The 17612-nt window shown below is 48.7% G+C and overlaps 6 protein-coding genes and 1 pseudogene across 6 annotated transcripts, besides 13 other annotated features; all 7 read left to right on the forward strand.

The window, feature by feature from the left end:
- The first annotated feature begins 256 nt into the window (after positions 1 to 256).
- Positions 257 to 301: a microsatellite.
- A 153-nt stretch (positions 302 to 454) lies between these two features.
- Positions 455 to 473: a microsatellite.
- A 184-nt stretch (positions 474 to 657) lies between these two features.
- Positions 658 to 691: a microsatellite.
- Positions 692 to 773: 82 nt separating this feature from the next.
- On the forward strand, positions 774 to 3080 carry TraAM80_00133 (putative nucleolar MIF4G domain-containing protein 1-like; the record flags this gene model as incomplete). Its single annotated transcript, XM_029377225.1, has 1 exon — positions 774 to 3080. One exon carries the CDS (start codon positions 774 to 776, stop codon positions 3078 to 3080), a length of 2307 nt encoding a protein of 768 aa, XP_029242968.1.
- Positions 3081 to 3180: 100 nt separating this feature from the next.
- Positions 3181 to 3221: a microsatellite.
- A 209-nt stretch (positions 3222 to 3430) lies between these two features.
- Positions 3431 to 3475: a microsatellite.
- A 49-nt stretch (positions 3476 to 3524) lies between these two features.
- Positions 3525 to 7004, forward strand: TraAM80_00134 (uncharacterized protein; the record flags this gene model as incomplete). The annotated part of the gene is made up of 1 exon (XM_029377226.1): positions 3525 to 7004. The coding sequence occupies one exon, from the start codon at positions 3525 to 3527 to the stop codon at positions 7002 to 7004; it is 3480 nt and encodes a 1159-aa protein (XP_029242969.1).
- A 210-nt stretch (positions 7005 to 7214) lies between these two features.
- Positions 7215 to 7231: a microsatellite.
- Positions 7232 to 7689: 458 nt separating this feature from the next.
- On the forward strand, positions 7690 to 8412 carry TraAM80_00135 (NUDIX hydrolase; the record flags this gene model as incomplete). Its single annotated transcript, XM_029377227.1, has 1 exon — positions 7690 to 8412. The coding sequence occupies one exon, from the start codon at positions 7690 to 7692 to the stop codon at positions 8410 to 8412; it is 723 nt and encodes a 240-aa protein (XP_029242970.1).
- Positions 8413 to 8818: 406 nt separating this feature from the next.
- TraAM80_00136 (uncharacterized protein) lies at positions 8819 to 9310 on the forward strand (the record flags this gene model as incomplete). The annotated part of the gene is made up of 1 exon (XM_029377228.1): positions 8819 to 9310. The coding sequence occupies one exon, from the start codon at positions 8819 to 8821 to the stop codon at positions 9308 to 9310; it is 492 nt and encodes a 163-aa protein (XP_029242971.1).
- A 759-nt stretch (positions 9311 to 10069) lies between these two features.
- Positions 10070 to 10125: a microsatellite.
- A 406-nt stretch (positions 10126 to 10531) lies between these two features.
- On the forward strand, positions 10532 to 12796 carry TraAM80_00137 (putative ubiquitin hydrolase; the record flags this gene model as incomplete). The annotated part of the gene is made up of 1 exon (XM_029377229.1): positions 10532 to 12796. One exon carries the CDS (start codon positions 10532 to 10534, stop codon positions 12794 to 12796), a length of 2265 nt encoding a protein of 754 aa, XP_029242972.1.
- Positions 12797 to 12859: 63 nt separating this feature from the next.
- Positions 12860 to 12882: a microsatellite.
- Positions 12883 to 13735: 853 nt separating this feature from the next.
- TraAM80_00138 (small nuclear ribonucleoprotein Sm-E) lies at positions 13736 to 14054 on the forward strand (annotated as a pseudogene).
- Positions 14055 to 14350: 296 nt separating this feature from the next.
- Positions 14351 to 14386: a microsatellite.
- Positions 14387 to 14595: 209 nt separating this feature from the next.
- Positions 14596 to 14648: a microsatellite.
- A 9-nt stretch (positions 14649 to 14657) lies between these two features.
- On the forward strand, positions 14658 to 16658 carry TraAM80_00139 (uncharacterized protein; the record flags this gene model as incomplete). The annotated part of the gene is made up of 1 exon (XM_029377230.1): positions 14658 to 16658. One exon carries the CDS (start codon positions 14658 to 14660, stop codon positions 16656 to 16658), a length of 2001 nt encoding a protein of 666 aa, XP_029242973.1.
- Positions 16659 to 17383: 725 nt separating this feature from the next.
- Positions 17384 to 17399: a microsatellite.
- Positions 17400 to 17427: a microsatellite.
- A 3-nt stretch (positions 17428 to 17430) lies between these two features.
- Positions 17431 to 17450: a microsatellite.
- The last annotated feature ends 162 nt before the right edge of the window (positions 17451 to 17612 follow it).

Genomic DNA, 17612 nt, shown 5'->3' on the forward strand with positions numbered 1-17612 from the left:
AACAAAAAGCATATTGATCTTTCTAATTCAACTGCAATGAGAGCGGGAGCAAAGGAAGTAAGACATGAGAAGCATGCGAGGTGCAATCTGCATCTGGTTGCGTGATGGAACAAGGGTTGGACAAGGGAGCAAGAAAGAAAGAAAGAGATAGGGAGGAACGTGAAGGGGGGTTAGGCGTTGGTGACTTTGCCCGAGCACTCAGTCTCTAGCTAGAACCATCAATTGTCATCCACATTGTAGGAGTAGCAGATGGGCATTTGTTTTTCTTTTTGTTTTTGTTCTTTTTTTTTCTCTTTCTTTTAGGGGCAATTTGCTGGCTCTCCATCCTGTCCATCGTTTTTTTTTTTGAACCTGTGATTCTTGTTTAGGGGCTTACTGTAGCGCGTGACCCGGCGGTGAGGGGTCAGGCGGGTGTTAACAGGTGGAGAAGCAGAGAAAATTCCCTTTTTTCTTTCCCCCCCCCCCCCCCCTCCTCAGGATGTTTGCCCCCGTCAATATCAATCTCTCTACACATACATGCCTTGTGATAAGCACACCGGACATTCCGTCTGATGTATTCCTTTGGTGTCTCTCGTGTGAGAATCACCACTCCTGGTGCATGTGGATGTGTCCTTCTTGCCTCTGAGGGCGACCATAATGTTGTGTGTGTGTGTGTTCTTCCTTCTTTTTTTTTTTATCCTTTTCCTTTGCCCAACAACGCTCTGTTCATGAGATCAGTTTATTTTGAAAAGCAGTGGAGACCCCACGAAGAAAAGAATAGGAAAGGAGGAGGCATGCAGGTCCCTAGTCGACGTCGTAGCCGCGATGAGGGAAATGATGAAGAATTTGATAGGCAGAAAGATCGCAAGCAGCGAAGGCGCAGCGAGCGCCAGGCGCGGAAAAAGGCGCGCATTGAGGCCCATGAACAATGGGTGGAGCAGCGGCGTAGTATGAAACAAAATGCCTATGAAGAACGAGAAGAGAAGCAACACGACCGAAAAAGAGCACAACTAAACCGGTTGCCATCAACCAACGCGTCTGCAGCTTTACCCCGCAGGGTCAAGGCAGTGGCAAGGAGCACGAAGATAACCAACAACCATAGTGGGGCTATTGGTTCTCTGGACGATGAAAACACTTGTTCATCCTCCAAAACCCCTGCCTCATCGAAGGAACACGTACCGCTGTACGAAGAGGAGCAGCCGTCAATGATGCTCGCAGGTGCGACACTGTCAACAAGAGCAGCAGATACTTCCACGATTGTTATTAGTGATAGCGCTATGGAACCCACGTTGGCGAAATATACTCCACCGACACTCCGACGTAAGTTGACAGAAGAGACAATCACTGGGCTGGATGAACGTACACGACGAATTGTCAACAAACTTACTGTGCGCAATGTGGTAGAGCTGACAAGGGAGACTTCAGATCTTTTTGGTGGTGCTGTCGAGGGGGCCACACGAGCGTCGGTGTTACATAGCCTTTTACAGCACATTAACCGCATGTGCATGTTGGATACAGGACCCTTGACACCGATTGTAAGTTTGCCGCTTGCGGGTCTTATTCGTGGCCTCCAGCTGTTACATGGCAATGTGGTGGGAGCCGAGTTGATTGAGGGCCTCTGTTTAGCACTTCAGGAACGCCTTAACGACAATAGCGAGACAAGTGCATCAAATGGTGCTATGGTTTTCGCTCATCTTTATCTTCTGAATGCGGTGGATTCGTTGCTTGCGTCCAGCTTTTTGTGTTCTACACTACGAATTGAAGGCCAAAGGGGCGTCTGTGCCGTGGCGTGCGCGCTGACGTTTCTTCGCGCGTGTGGTGAGAAACTACTTAAGGAGGCACCTGGCCAAATGGAACAGGCGTTGACAGAGGCAAGGGCATCCTACAAGAGTCAAGAGCAGTCTAGTGTTCGGCACAGTACTCTTCTCAGTTACATTGCAGATATTCTGACGGGACACACACGGAGTGCCAAGCGCACCGTAGATGAGGAAAAGGCTCCTGTTGAGTCGTTGCTTAGGGATATGGCTACCTTGTTGCCAGGAGGTGGAGTGTCCGGCAGCAAACGTGTTTTTCATCGCGTCATGAGTACAACTAGCGTGTTAACGGGACTCACCTGGGCGCAGATGATGCGCAGTGATAAACCCCCTCGTTGGTTTACCGCTGCGGCGTGGGAAAGTGTTGATGGTGATGTCAGTGACAACTTCAAAATGCTTCCAAGGACCAGTACGGAGGCACTCTCATCTACCACTTCCGAGGGTAAAAGCACGGATGACGAGGAGGATGAAGCGGAGCTGAAAGCTGAGCGTATTCGACAACTGCGTCAACAGGAGAAGGCTATATCGGGGCAACGTTTTAACACTGAGAACAAGCGCGAAGTGTTTCAAGTTTGTGCAAATTCCTCGGATGATTTAGAGGGTTTTACGCTGCTTATGCACCGTGACCCTTCGTTTAGCCGGCTGCATGACACACTGGCTGTTCTGCTGCAATGCGCCTATCAAGAGAAGGTGTATAATCCGTATTACGCACAAGTTATTCAACGATTTTGCAGTGCAAAGGAATCGTGTAAAAATACACTTCAGTTCGCCTTGTGGGATATGTTTAAGGCGATTCGTGTGGAGTCTGTCGATATCATAGGATACGTTAATCTTTCCTGCCTACTCACCCACCTCATTGAGGTGGGTGTATTTACTCTGGCTGTCTTGCGAGGACTGGACTTGGACGGCACGAACCGGACGATTGGGTTATTTACTCGTGTTCTTCTCCTTCGATTAATTTTACAGTTACCTCCTGTAAGGCTTGCAGAGGTATTTTTTGGCGGTGATGGGTTTCGTGCACATGACGTGAAGATTGATACTCGTGTCTTGAGATCCAACCTGGCCGAGATTGTGGAGCGCTACTTTGTCGACGAGCGAGAGTCCGGGAAATGGATTCCGCATTTTTACGACGTGGTTGCTAGAGGCACTTCCTTCGATGTGCAGCGACAAGACCGTCACAAGGTTGGCGGCAATGGTGAAAGGGCAGTGGATGATGAGGCGCAGCTGCAGTTGTTTATAAAACGGATTCATGTTGTGTTCAAGGCGTTGAAACGTGGCATTTCTTGAGGGGTGGAGGTAATTCTACGAACCGCAAAGAGTAACTCGACAGTTAAAATGCTGGTGATGATAGTACTAATAATGAGATAACAAAACGGAGAAAATGGTGATTTCTTTATTTATGTTTCATTTTTTTTTGTTTCTTTGTTTTCCCCTCCATTCCTCATTTATCACACATATGTTTAATGCATAACGTGACTGCAGGTTGCGTTCACGGCTAGTGTGTCTCCGTGTGCATGCCTGGATCTGCTGCGTCTCATTCTTCCTTTCAAATTTCTTGTTGCTCTTTACCCTCACCAAACAGTGGCGGTGAGAAGTTTCTGTCACGACTACTGCTTTCGCTGGGGGGGGGTATTCCCTTTGTTTTTTTTTTTTTTTTGTTGTGTGTGTCTTTTGTGTTGTTTCAGGGGCGAGGTGAAGGGGCAGGGGGCAAAGGGTAGACGAGAGGCGTTCATGTCAAATGCCGAGCGGAAGCGGCCACTCCCACGTGCCTTTGCTGAGTTGAGTGCCCACTTTTTGCCAGCCCGAGGCGACATCCTCACGAGCGCAACTATCACAGTGGAATTTGCTCCCGTGAACGCGTCGGGCTGCACAGATGGCGGAATTGCAAAAGATGGTGACACGGGCATCTACGGCGCCGCCCTACTAGTGACATTGTCTCATCTACACGAAATTAGAGAAGTTCGTGTGTGGCTTGAAAGGAAGGGAGGAGTCATTGGCGACAGTGTGGTGGGGGAGTGGCGTCAGCTTCAGCTGAATGCTTCAACGCTGTATGAAGCAAAACGACGTGCGGTGCGCTATGCCGATTCAAGGATGCAATCATCATCTTCGTCAAAGCCACCCACCATGGAGCTTACAAGTCTAGTCGCCACCGAACAAAAAATAACCTGCCTGATGGTGGAAGAAGAAAACGGGGATGATGAAGGTGATGGGGTTCTTGAACTTGTGTTTGGGTCTAGCGACGACGAGAATAACAATAGCCGTTGTAGTGATGATAATAATGACGATGCCGGTAGTGGTGAAGTTAAGGAACATCGTAAAAGTATCGCAGAAGCGGAGACTACATGCGTTGTGCCGGAAGAAGAAGGCTGCGACAGCAACAACGACGAAGACGACAGCATAGGCACACATTTTATTCTTAAACTATGGCCCTGTGCTGCCGATGGAACAAGTGCAACCGATGAAGTCGGATGGTTCATGTCGCGCTGTTGCATTGAGGTTGGCCTGCTGCCTCCATCACGGCTGGCAAGCCTTGCCTATCCTCGTCTGACAGTATCCTCACTTGTGAAAAAAACGCACCCGGAGCATCAGGCAGAGTATGAGTTTGACAACGAAAGTTATCTGTTGTTGGTGGGGCAGCGTTTTTACGATTACTTCCTTTGTCCCCGCGTGGCGTACGCGGAGGGTGAACCAGGTGCCGCAAGATTTACAGCCGTGGACGTCTTTGTCACGGTGGTGCGTCCCTTCCAAGATGCGCTAGCCACTTCCTGGGAAATATTGTACATGCGTTCCTTTCCATGTCTTCCAGAAGATTTGATATGTGCATTTGTGAAGCCACAAAAGAGGAATGACACTGGTCTTATCACTGAGGAAAAACATGCAGGGGTTCGCTGGTGCGTGCGACATCACCCTGCATATACATTTTTGTCGTGTAGCGATGAAGATGATGTGTGCGGTGGAAAGTGTATTTATTTTTTTCACTGTGATCACGTCTTGTGTAATTGCCTTATTCCGTTGCTACGTCAGGCTGAAGCTGCCTGGGAGGAAACAGGTTCGAGTGCAGCAGTATGCGTAGGTGCCAAACTCCGCTGCAGTGCATCCACCTGGGTGGTGACTGGCTGCAGTAACACGCTATTGAGCCTTCGACGTGGTACGTTGTGTACACGGGGGGCGGTGGTGCTGGTGGCAGATTTGTTGCGAACCATACGACAACCCATCACCTCGCTGACGTCACCATTTCAGGTGAATGCTCTGCGGGCAAAAACATCGGTGCTGAGTTCTGCCTTGGAAGTGTTGTGGCGAATTTTTGCTGGGAACGGCGTTGTACCCGAGTTTTCGGTCAACTCATCAAGCCCCGCTCTCACTCGTGGATGGGCCCTCTGTCTGCTCTGCGACGAGTGTGGTTGGACGGAGTTGCTGTCTCAGGAACGCCGGATCGTCTCAGTTACGAGCTCTACACAGTCTCACGGAAGCTCATGGTGGTTACCTCAGCGCTATGCTCAAGAGACGTATGAATCACTTATTTTCTTGTCTTCCGCCTTTGTGATAGCTTCCCTTCGCCACAAATGTCACTATCCATGGCAGCTTCTTGAGAAGAGAAACAGCGATGCGTTTCCAATGGAGATACCGAACGATTTGAATACTACAGTTTCTAGTGGGATGCATCTTTCTCTGGTGCAGAAACTTTTGCTACAACAGCAGCAAAGTGGAGTAGGGAGTGGATATGCTGCTTTTCTGCCTTCTGTATTCCATGCCTTACTTTACTATGAGGAGGATCAAAAGCATGATGCGTGTCGAGATGTGAAGCTTCGCTTGAAGTGTGCAAATAAAAACTTTACACATTGCCTGCAGACAGGCGGCATTCGATTTTCGAACCTCATGTGGAGCATTGACGTTCCCTTCACTGTAGTGTACTTTGCTATATATGTGCCAACGGGGTCTCAGGTGGCACAAGCTGAAGCGCGCATTGAGAAACGACTTCAATGCCGTGTCGCACACGTGCTCCACTGCAGCTGGAGAGTCTCTGGTCTGACGTGGGCAAAAGGATTGGATCAACACACATCCTTCTCCCTCTTGGAGGTGGAAGCAGATGGCGACGGCAAGGATGCTCTGACAAAGAAGGCAAAATCCAAAGAAGAAGAAATAAAAGAGAATACCGAGTTATTTTCCATGGAAATCCCTCTTTTGGTGCTCAACCCCAAAGTTGTTCCTGCCGCACTCTCTATTTGTGTCAAACACGACTGGTTTTGGTCAAAATTCTCCTCGTTTCTTGAGGCATTGGCACTTCGGGTCTTGCTGCAGCACATTATAGAAGATGCTGTGGGTGAGGGGGTGAACCATGTCGAGGAGGCGGATCTTGTGTTTACGCCGCTGATGAACCAACTACTGGAGGACATTTTAGAGAATCGTTGCCATCTATCGTTTAAAGCTGATGAAACGTCACCGGCGGCCCTTTTTGTAAGGGCATTGCAGAGTGTGGATGTTGACGCTACGGCAGTTTACGTTCGGATTTATCCCAGTTTGCGCAGACGATTTGTGCAGCTTGTATCAAGGTTTAAGTTGACTGCTCCAGTTGTTGTGAGCTCCGCAGGGAAGCGGGAACGGGATGACGATGAAGGATCCCTACTGCGTGAGGGTGTGGACAATGTGAGGGCGAGAATGTTGGCGTATCTTCGGAGAGTTGAGGCGTATGCCGCATCGTTGCCGCGCACAAAGCCAAGATGGCAACAGCGACAGGAACCCCAAGACGGAAACGAACAACAACAAGCGCCGCAGCGACCGCGACTGTTATTGAGTCTGAGAAGGCGACCATTCCTCCACCAGGGGCAGGGGCAGGAGCAGGAGCAGGAAGTGGTGAAGCAGGCGAAGAAGACAAAGATGGTGTCGGTTTATAATCCTGGTGATGTTGCAAGTATGATTGGACGTGTTCTTACTAAAGGTACTGAAGCCGGCGTGGTGGATAACGCTCTCCTTGCAGCACGCTCAGCAGCGTTGTCGCTGGTGATGCCTTTGTGGTTGCTGTTACACAACCGGCCTGGTATGTCTGAGGCGCAGAAGGTGGCATTATTTGACGGAGCGGAATACATTTACGAATCCCTTCGAGGCTACCCCATTTCCACTGACTTGGACGCCGTCATGTCGAAAGGGTACGAGTCTCTTGTACACAAGGCGGAGTCGCCAATGGGTCAGAAGAAGGGTCAGGACACTTCCTAAATCTTTTTTACCCAGCGCGGCGTTTGCGTGATATTCTTTACGCTTCAGCGTGGTGTATTTATTTACTTTTTCTTCCACTCTCTCTTTCTTTCTGCTGGGGCTCTTGAGCGTGGGCACTGAGAGGGGCAAAGAGGCTGGGGGTGGGGGGAAGCCGCCTATGCATACAGCAGCGCAAACATATTACTTCCACCTCAACCAAACACACACGTCGGGGGGGGGGGGGGGGGAGTTGAGGAATACGTCTGTGTTAGTGCAAGAAATTGTTTGCTGGGTGAAATCTTATCTCAAGATGGACTGTTGTAGTTGTGTGAGTCACTCTCCTCGTGAGCGCTGCGGTGTTGTTGTCTGATTTCTCGTTAAAACATGAGAATCTGGACATAACTCTCTTTTCAGTGGCGATTTATCCTCCATTCCCCCTTTATTTTATTATTATTAGTTTCCTTTGTGTCGCTTGTTGTTATTGTCATTCCCACCCTTACTACGGATGAATGCGTGCGTGCCTGGACGTACGTGTAAGCGAGCGCCGGGGTGAGCTGCGGCGAGGTTGGACAGTGGGTTATTGCGAGGTAGGTCATCTTATTTGCTCTCTCTGGGTGTTCTGACACGTGGATAATTTCATACCTACCCATATAGGAGTAGGGAGAGGGATAACAGGTCTCTGGGCGTGGGAGGATAGGCACTGCAAATGAGTCAGTTTACACATGACACAGACAACAGTGCTCCTAAACGTCATCAGCATCACGAACCCGTCCTGGAGTACACCTCAAATGATGAAGTTGCGGTTATTTCTGTCAATGGGTGCAAGTACCGTCGCAGTGTCTGTGTTATCATAATGAATGATAAAGGGTTGTTTTTGGGGTGCCGGCGTTGCGATAATAAACGAGTTCTGCAGTTTGTTCAGGGAGGTGCACGGCGGCATGAGAGTCCTCAGCAGACTGCAGAGCGAGAGCTGTTTGAGGAGATTGGACTCCCCGCAACATATCTTCGCTACGCTGGGGAAATTTTGCCTGTCACGAGCGGAGACGAGGTCCGGGCTGCTTTTCGCTACACATCCAAATCGTGGTGGAAAAGGGGCTTCACGGGACAAGAGCTGTACCCGCTTCTTTACCTCGCAGAGACTGAGGTGATTGATAAATTGCACTTCAGGGCCATTCCAGGGGTGCGACAAGAGTTCTGCGGGGCCATGTGGATGAAGCTTGAGGAGTTTGTGCGGTACTGCCAGCCTTGTAAGGCAACCGCGGTGTCAAACATATGCACAGCAGTGGTATCGTTTGCGCATTTAGGTTTCACCAATGCAGCTGGGTCGTCTCTCTCTGAAGTGGACGCCCCACAAGGAGAAAATGTTAGAGATAAGGAGACCACGCCTATCAAAAAAAGACACTGGCAGCGGTTGCAGACCCAACAATAAGAGAAAAGGATTGAAGTCGAATCAAAGAACCAAACGAATTGGTAAGATTCCCTCCACGCCGCAAGAGTCACGCGAATGTTTGTGAAGAAAAATAAAAAGTCAGTCGACGAAATAAAAGTAAAAACGAAAATTAGCAGGTACTAATAATCAAAATGTTAATATGTGCATTTTATATTACTTTTTGTTCTCATTATTGGCCTGTTGGCGTATGCAACGCCCTTCTGTTATATATATGATTGCCCTGAATGTTGCAAGCTTATTGCTTTGTTCTTTGGTTCCCTCCACGTGTGTGTGCGTGTTTTTTTTTGTATCTCCTCATTTCGCCGTCTTTTGCGAGCAATCGATTGAGAGGGGGCACCGGCTGCGGCATTATTGTCCGTCGTTGGCTGTCAGCTGGGTTGCCGACATGTATAGAGTCTACGCGTCACCGCAGCGACTTCTTTGCGGATGTAACTTGACGCTTTTGCGTCGCTTTAATCTGTCGCTGCTCGCCCCCTTGCGGCTTTTCATGATGGTTGTGTACTTTACCGCGCTTGTATGCGCGGCGGACGGAAGCGATGCGATGATACGCGACGGTTCATTGGCTCGCGGCTACACAGATAGCGACTACAGATTTCTTCGCCGCACAACGGATGGTTGCCTTGCCGGAAGCTTTATTTGTCTCTTTTTCAACTGTTGGGGTGTGGTGACGGCTCGTACACTGCGTTCGGGGTTGATGAACATTATACATAGCTGCTGTCACGCTACCGCAGCTGTGCTATTGATCACCGCGTGGCACCAGGGAGCGGGAGCCGAGCATATCTGGCACATCTTCTACATCTTCGGCATCATTCCAACAGGGTTAGAGGTTGCCGCCTTGGTTGAATCCTACTGCCGCGGCATGGACAACTTCTTCTAGAGAGTTAGCTGGACGAGGGTCTCTCAATTGTGGTGGCGCCCTTCGTTGACTCCACGGAGAAACATACACACACACAAAGTTGCGTTTACATAATATATGGAGTAGTTGGTTTTTGCCTTGTCCATGACACAAAGCGCAACACTGAATTCTACACTTTTTTACATGAATCCTTCTGGAGAGGAAGGGCAGTGTAATTTCCTTTTCCTCTGCTCTCACCTTGTTGACAAGGATCCACGTAGACACTGTAGAGGCCTCACTTCAGCCAAAAACGCGGCGCATAGGCTTCATTTTATTGCTGCTGCATCAAAGCACATGCAATCGTGATCCCCACGGTTCTCTATTGCTGCTGCGGGGGTTATCAAGGCTGTGCGAGACGGTGCTGCACGAGGGCGGGCTGCTTTTCCCTATGGATGTGCTTGATGAGAAACCGATACTTTCTGAGTGTTCCTTGACTCCTCATGGAGGGTGACATCCGCTGTAAATCGACGAGAACCCTTTAACTCTGATTTCCACTTCCTTATTGTTTCCCCTTGTTTATGTGTGATTTTTCGCTTTATTGCTGCTGCATCAAAGCACATGCAATCGTGATCCCCACGGTTCTCTATTGCTGCTGCGGGGGTTATCAAGGCTGTGCGAGACGGTGCTGCGCGAGGGCGGGCTGATAAACGGCAGCATACATATATTATTATTATTATTTGGTTGTTGGGAGCTGTGTAATTGTGATACCTTTTATTTTGTGTGTGTTTTGTCACTGAGGCTTTTCCTGTTTGTCGTTTCACTTTTCTCGGTGCTCATCTCCTTTTTTGTTCTTGTTTGTGGGAAGAACGAAGTAAAATCGGTGGAGACAAGGTACCACCGAGAGAGAGTGACTCAGTAAAAACGCAAAACCGCAAAAAAAAAAGGGCAACCACATCAAAGCAAAAGTTAGGAGGAAGAGGATAAAGGGAAAAGTAGGGTAACAAAAGCGCATACAAAAGAATAAAAGGGTGAAAAAAAATAATAAAACAGGTGACATTTTGCAATAAAACGAGGAGTTAGAAACGAGGTTCCGCCAGATTTCCCACAGCAAGTGACTGAAAATCAGTGATTGTGTGAAACCAGAAGGTTCACAAGGAGCCTTAAAATTTCCGGCATCTCAAACTCGTCAAGACGTCCTTGATTAGCTTTACAACGTCCAGGCAGTGGACCTCATTATATTCCGAGCACAACCGTGCGAAGAAAATGGTCTGCTCTTGTTATGAACGTGTAGATCCAGAGCTGTTGCGGGTGAAATTAGCACGTACATGGCTAACAGACCGTGCTGTGACCACCGAGCCCCCAGCACTGTACTGCACCTTGTGTGAAAGGCAGGGGGCCTCGCTGTCTACCAAGACGAAAAACAAAGGAAAACTGCAGTGGTTTCCCTTTTCACGCACTTCGAAGGATTGTGCAAGTGCTTTAGGGGGGAATGTCAAGGAGGATCTCTTCATGTGTCTCTCATGCACCATGTGCTTCTGCTCACAACATGTAACATGTCATGAGGCAGAAGAGGCAAAGATTTGTATGGATAGAAGCATCCATCATGGAAGACGTCACTACCTTTTTTTTCTTGTTCCATCGTGTGCAGCGGCGATGAACACTTCTTCCGCGTCAGGCAAAGGTAGGACGGTGTTCCCAGCCTTTCAAGTAGATGACCTTGAACAAATACGAGGGTCTGGTGTCTTGACACTTGAGAAGGAGGCTAATATTGGTTTTCGTCCAATCGGTGATCCACAAGGCTGGGTTTATTATGTATGGTGTGTGCTTTGTAGCGAGAAGCAAGCACCACTTTCCGCCTCTACTTTTTTGGAAACTAGCAAACTCCACGTTCATATCAAGCATCTAGGTGACGTTATTGCAAAACTCCTTTACCTCTTTTATGAAGGAATTCAAATTGAAATTCCTGACGAAGGGGTTGCATTAAGTCAGGGAAACATCCACTCAGGGGACCACTTCTTGTATCAGCACAGTAACAGACAGCTTTGCTTAAATCGTACCGCTATACAAGATATGGATACATTCGCGAGCTTTACTTCTGCTGGTGCATCCTCTTTTGCGTTACGAGGATTACGGGTAGACCCGGATGCCCTTGCGTTAGCACATGTTGCTGGTATTGAGAATCATCGGAACACTTGTTATTTTAACTCGGTACTACAGTGTGTTCTGAAGTGTGGTTTTTTTACGCGCTCACTGCTTGCTATGGATGCCGGAGCGATGCCAGGTCCACTAACTCGTCGTCTATATGCTATGGTTCATCATCTTTGTGAACAGACCGTTAAGGATGTGGAGACACATGCACTGTATCCATATGCACGGGAGGTGTTGCATTGTTTGTGTAAAATTTCTCCACTTTTTGCAGAGGATGATCAACAAGACTCTCAAGAGCTCTTTTTGTGCATGATTAATGGGGTGGCGGATGAGTTGGACAAGGGTAAATCCGAGGAGGAGAAAAAAAAGGGCCCACGATTATCCTTTGAGGGTGTCATGCGCACGGAGGTTGTCTGCTTGCAGTGTAAAAACCACATTCCACGTGAGGAGGTGTTTATGGCCCTCTCTGTTCCCGTTGAGGACTCAATAGAGAAGGGGCTTGAAAAGCTCTTTCGGACAGTGAAACTGCAGGAAAAAGATCAATACGCCTGTGAGAGGTGTTTTCAAATGTTGGAGAAAAAGGATCAAGAACGGCATAACGCAGATATCCAAGCAGAGAATCAACGGAAGGAGAAGTCCAAAAAAAAGGCAGTGGCAGAGGAAAAGCGAAGTCTTAACTGTGTATATTCAGATGCCCAAGTGTCGAGCTCCATCAGTCGCTTGGGCGCCACACTCGCCCTGCATCTGCTGCGATTTCAATGTGAAAGTAGAGGCTTTAGGAAGGTTACACGGAACGTGGCATTCCCCTTGTCTCTTGACCTGACGCAGTTTGTTTCAGAGGAGGTACGATGCGAGTATGAATTGGAACGTAAACTTTTTTATTTGGAGACACGTTTCCCTCTCAAAGAACGTGATATTTTGGTTTCCTACTTGCGATCCACTTATGGCGACGTTCGTAAGGCGGAGCGGATGATAGTGGACGCGGAGGGAAAAGAGGTTTTGAATAACGCGCAAGGTGCCACGCGGAGATCTAATGTGAGGCGCAGGCCATTGGATGGCTCCTGCGCAGGGAACATAGTGTGCCATGGCGGTGCGCACGAGGGCGGCGATGTAAGCTCTATTGGTGACTCGTCACCGTCGTTAGTGGGTGCAACAAGTAGTTCGGAGAGGAGGCAGGGGCCGCTTCCATCGCTTAAGAGGGAACTTGTTGGTATCGTGGCGCACCGCGGTTCCTTGCATGGTGGACACTACATCGCATATGTGCGAGACGAGCATAATCCGAACACGTGGTTCCGCTGCGATGACGAGGAGGTGGAAATGGTTGACAAGGAATATGTTCTGCGTTGTCAATCCGAGGTGTATATGCTGTTTTACGAGTAGCAGGGAGTATGCGGGGTACGAGATGGGAAGCGCAGTGAAGTCAACAACTCCAACGAGGATGAAGGGTGGGGTGGGGGGGGGGGGGGCGAAATAAGTTGTGGAAGATGAAAGAAGCTAAAGACAGTGGGGGAAAAAATTGAAAAAGGATCCAATAAAGGCTATGGGTTGTGGAGATCGTGGGTGATTAGATGGAAGTGGGAGCTTGAAGGGGAAAATAAGTCTAAAAATGAGTGGAGGAACAAACACTGAGGGGAGGGGGGGGGGATAGACACGACGTGAACAAAGGGAAAGTAAGGACAATGCGTTGCTTTAACAGGGCGGCATAGATAAAAAGAAGAACGAACTGTAATATTGATAAATAATATACTCTTAGAGTTATGTATATAACTCACCTTCTCTGCATATGTGTGCTTTATACTCAGGGAAGTGCGGGCCTGCTGAAGGGAGGTTTCTTTGTTGTTGTTGCTGTGTACATGGGGGTGCGTTTCCTAGGTGCTCGACAGTCGCACTTCTCCATCTTTGGGTCAGTGCGTGGGGATACAGGCATTATTTTTGTTATTTCCTGTAACGGCTCTGCATGATTGACTCGTTGTACGCATAGATATCTGCTTCTTATTGACTGATGTGGGGCGCCATCGTTCGCTCTTGCTCTTATGGTACCACCATCGCTACTACTCTGGCAAGTGTTCTCCTCTCTTGTATTATTGTTTGAACATCTCTTTTTGTTATTGCTTCCTATCCATCTTTCTGTGAGGCGCCGTATTTGCTCCCGGTTTTAACTTCTTTTTTCTAAGCTTTTATTGCGCCTCTTTTTTGTTTGTGGCGGCAGGGCATTCGCTCCCAGCGTACTCATACCATCTCATTTTTATTATTATTTTTTATTTTTTTGCATTGCTCTTTGCTTACTACACGGCCGTGTCCTTGCTCTCAGACTTCTGCTTTTTTGTTTTGTTTTGTTTTATCTCAGGTTGCACGTTAAAAACAGTGTGAAGGTGAGACGATGAGCGCTACAACGAAGCAGATGGTCAAGCCGACCGGCGTTGTGCACCGGTACATGACGGAAGGCCAACGCGTTTGTGTGTGGCTTGTGCACGACACGCACATGAAAATTGAGGGTGTTCTCCTTGGCTACGACGAGTTCATGAACGTGGTGCTTGGTGATGCCACAGAGGTGCATCTAAAGACAGGGGAGGTGGTGCCGATAGAAAAAATTCTCCTTCGCAGTGACAATGTTGGTGTCATTCATCCCATAGGTGTGTAGGTGAAATGAAGCAGCAGCAGCATCCCTTTTTGACCTGTCACCGATAGTTTGTTGTTGTTTTTTCTCGTCTTTATACCTGCATGCATGCGTGCAACCTACGTGGAGCGGTGGGGTACGGGGGTGTTGTGCGTAACCGAGGATGGGAATGCGGAGGTGCGGTAATAAATGTTTAATAGGAGCGGATCTTACAGGGAAAACACCGCCGTGTTAACTCGACTGCCTCCTGCTCTGCGTGTGTCTTTTGGTGGGCCATGGCCACAGTTATAGGCTTGAGGAGATGCTGGATGCGTCTGTTTTTTTTTCTTTGTTTTTTTTTCCTTTTCCTTTTTCCTTGGATGCACGCAGCTTCACTGCAGCGTGAATTGTGGTGGGGCTGGAGTGTGAAGCTGTAGCACTTAGAGAAGTGACTGCGACTGCAACAGAGCAAAGGTAGTAGATACACATTCTTTATTTTAAGAATTATTTTCTTTTTAGGTTTCGTAGAGAAAAGGGCTCCTTCACTAGATCAATACCAAACCCCGCGGCTGTTGCAGACGCGAACAAAAAAAAAAAAGGGAAACAGTGAGAAAAACAAGCAACCAAACAATCAAAGGAGGGAAAATGGGCTGTGGGGTGTCTCACTTGCCTCTCAACGCTCTTGAGGCAAACTCGCCTCACAGATCGATGAAAGCCGCGTCCTGCGCCAACAATTGTGTTAATGGTTTTGCTGCTAACCTGACACCACTTGCAGATGGGATGCACGAGAATGGCATCGCGTCAGGGCTCACGCCGGATGATGGAGAATCCGCTCACAGCACTGACTCGCCGCCGCCTCGTTTTTCGGTTGCCCACGATGTGACTGGTGATGATAGCTGTGCGAATGCTGTTCATCACGCCGGTGGTCGGAATGACGGTAAACATGGCGGGGAACTTCCCTTTGAGTGGAGGCGCTCCGCCTCGCCCGTGCCTGATCTCTCGGAGTACGCCACCCTCTCACTGCATCACGTGCACAAGAAGTTGAAGCGTAATCATCGTGTGTTTAGAATATGTCTTACAGGTGGTCCTTGCGCGGGGAAATCGACATTTCTTACGCAACTTCAAGCGAAAATGCCGCAGCGCACGGGGTACAAGGTTTTTTGTGTTCCTGAGGCGGCGACGCTGCTTGTGGCGGGCGGTATGGAGTGGAACGGCGACCTCATCGAACAGCAGCAGCTGGCACTTCTCCGCGTGCAGCTGGCGCTTGAGGATCAGTTCTACAACGTGGCCATGGCCTGTGGGGCGCCAAGTATTGTTATTTCCGACCGTGGAACGATGGATGGAAGTGCATTTTGCTCCAAAGAGACTTTCATGCGCATAGTAAAGCAGCTAAATGCCTCGGTGGAGGTGCTACGCGACCGCTACGATGCGGTCATTCATTTGGTAACTGCTGCCTGTGGAGCTAGTGAGTATTACAACATGGACAACCCCGCTCGCTACGAAAGCATTGAGGAGGCTGTGGAGTCTGACAAGAAGCTGCGGCAGGTTTATATTGGTCACCCCATGCTGCGTATTATTGACAATTCTACGGCGTTTGAGGAAAAGATGGAACGAGGACTGGCGCTGCTCGGACAGATTATTGGACAGAAGTTTTCAATGCGTAACACGTCATATTATTTGCTGCGTCACTGCCCGAAGAAATTGCCGGTGCGGAGCGTCGCATCTACACTCACCATCACGGTGCTGTGCAACAGCCACATCAATGATGTTAGGCTCCTCATTCGACGAGAGCATCCCTCGGGCGAATGTATGTATCTCTTTAACTCCATTCGAAGTTTGGACAAATGTAGCCCCAGCCAGCAACGTGGGGGGTCGGATGGAAGCATTATGCGAGACGCATCTTTAGCACCCCATGAAGAAATCCAGGCTATGCAAAGTGCCTTCATGGGCACCATGGAGTCCAATCACCGTGCTAAGAACGAGCAACGTATCAGCGGTCGAGAGTACGCCATTCTGATGCGTCACCGCGACGCACAAAGACGTGATGTCGTCCTGAATGCTGTTCAGTTTCTTCACGACAATGCCAGGTACGAAGTAACTACCATCGTGGAGCCGTCGTGGGCCGCAGGAAAGCAAGCATTGACGCTTGAATGTGACGAAGATGAAAAGGTGGCATTCCCTTCGTTTGTCGAGGTGGACCGTGAGGTGCCGATTGACAGTCTTTCCACTGCCTTCCTGATAGCACACACAGAGATGGGACCACTTTACACGTCACTTGCCTACGCTCCGGTGTTTGTGCGTGGCGTCGTGACGAGAGGAGCGTGTGCTGATGCTGAGGGCAACTGTATCCACAAAAACAGTGGTGGGGAGGATAATCACGTAGCCCCACATGCCTCGAGGAGACATGCTGAAGATGAAGTAAATTCCCAAAAAAAGGTGAAGCGGAAAAAGAGGCAGCATGCCAAACGCACTGCTGCGAGTTATGGGGATGAGACCGTTGATGCCGTAGAACCTTCCCCCAATCAGTCCTCACTTGGCGCAAGTAATGACGTGTCGGTACCACTAACACCACCGCCACCTGCTCCTCGTGTGCCTAGCGGCCCGCCCACCGCAAACCCTCGCGGAGCGATAGCGAATATGCAGTAATAGTGTATTTCATTACTTTGATCATTAATGTGCCCTCAATGTTAGATTTCAATTTTTAGATTCACCTTTTTACCCGTTTTTATTTTGTTTCTTTGGAAGTGGGAGACATTTTGTACCGCTATTTTGTTTGTTATTAAAGTTAATGCTATCTGTTTTTTCTTTCTTGTGTGTTGTACACATTTTTTTTTGCTTTTATTTCTGTAATGCGTCATTGTTATTGCTGCTTCATGTACAGTTGGTCCTTCTTCCTGCACGTATGTCTGTCGATGCTGGCGTGTATGGTCGTGTTTTTCTATGCATTACACATGAGTGCAATACACGCGTCTTTACTATTGTGGTTACTCCAACGTGGAAGTCGCTCCTTACGTGCAGTTAGAGCTCTCTCGGTGCATGGAAAAAGAAAGAGGAAAAGAGGAGGTGTGTGTTCCGTTGCAGAGCGGGGAGTGGTATCCTTGTTTTGTTGCCTCGGTGTGAGATACGGAGGAAAAGAGATGAAGCGGGGGAAAAAAAAGGGCTGACACTTGGCACAGGGGTTTCCTTTATCCCTTCCTTTTTTTTTTTATCTCTTCTCTTTACTGCTTTTGTAGATAACTTCAATGTCGTGGCTTTTGTAGTTTGTACGTTTCGTGAAAGTTGTTTTTTTTTGTTTTGTTTTCTGTGAGTGTTAGCGGGGCAGGCAGGTGTGAGGCGGGTGCAACGTTATTTCGCGTGGTGCTTCCATGTAATTTGCATGTGTGTCTCTTTTGTTTTTTCTTTTTTTTTCTTTTTTCGTTGTGTGTGTGTGTGTGTGTGCTTCTCATGTAGGTCGTTGGGCGGGAAGAGTGAGTTCCGAGAGGAACACATAAAAGAAAGGAGGAGGAAAACCGTCAAGGCAAGAAACACACTGAGGGAAGAAGCGGTGGACGTGGACGCAAGTCGAAGAGGAGCCACGGGAAAGGAGTGTCTGTGTAGGAG

This window comes from Trypanosoma rangeli (genome assembly GCF_003719475.1).
Source record: "Trypanosoma rangeli strain AM80 chromosome Unknown Tra_15.4_contig_00002, whole genome shotgun sequence".
NCBI classification, from domain to species: Eukaryota; Euglenozoa; class Kinetoplastea; order Trypanosomatida; family Trypanosomatidae; genus Trypanosoma; species Trypanosoma rangeli.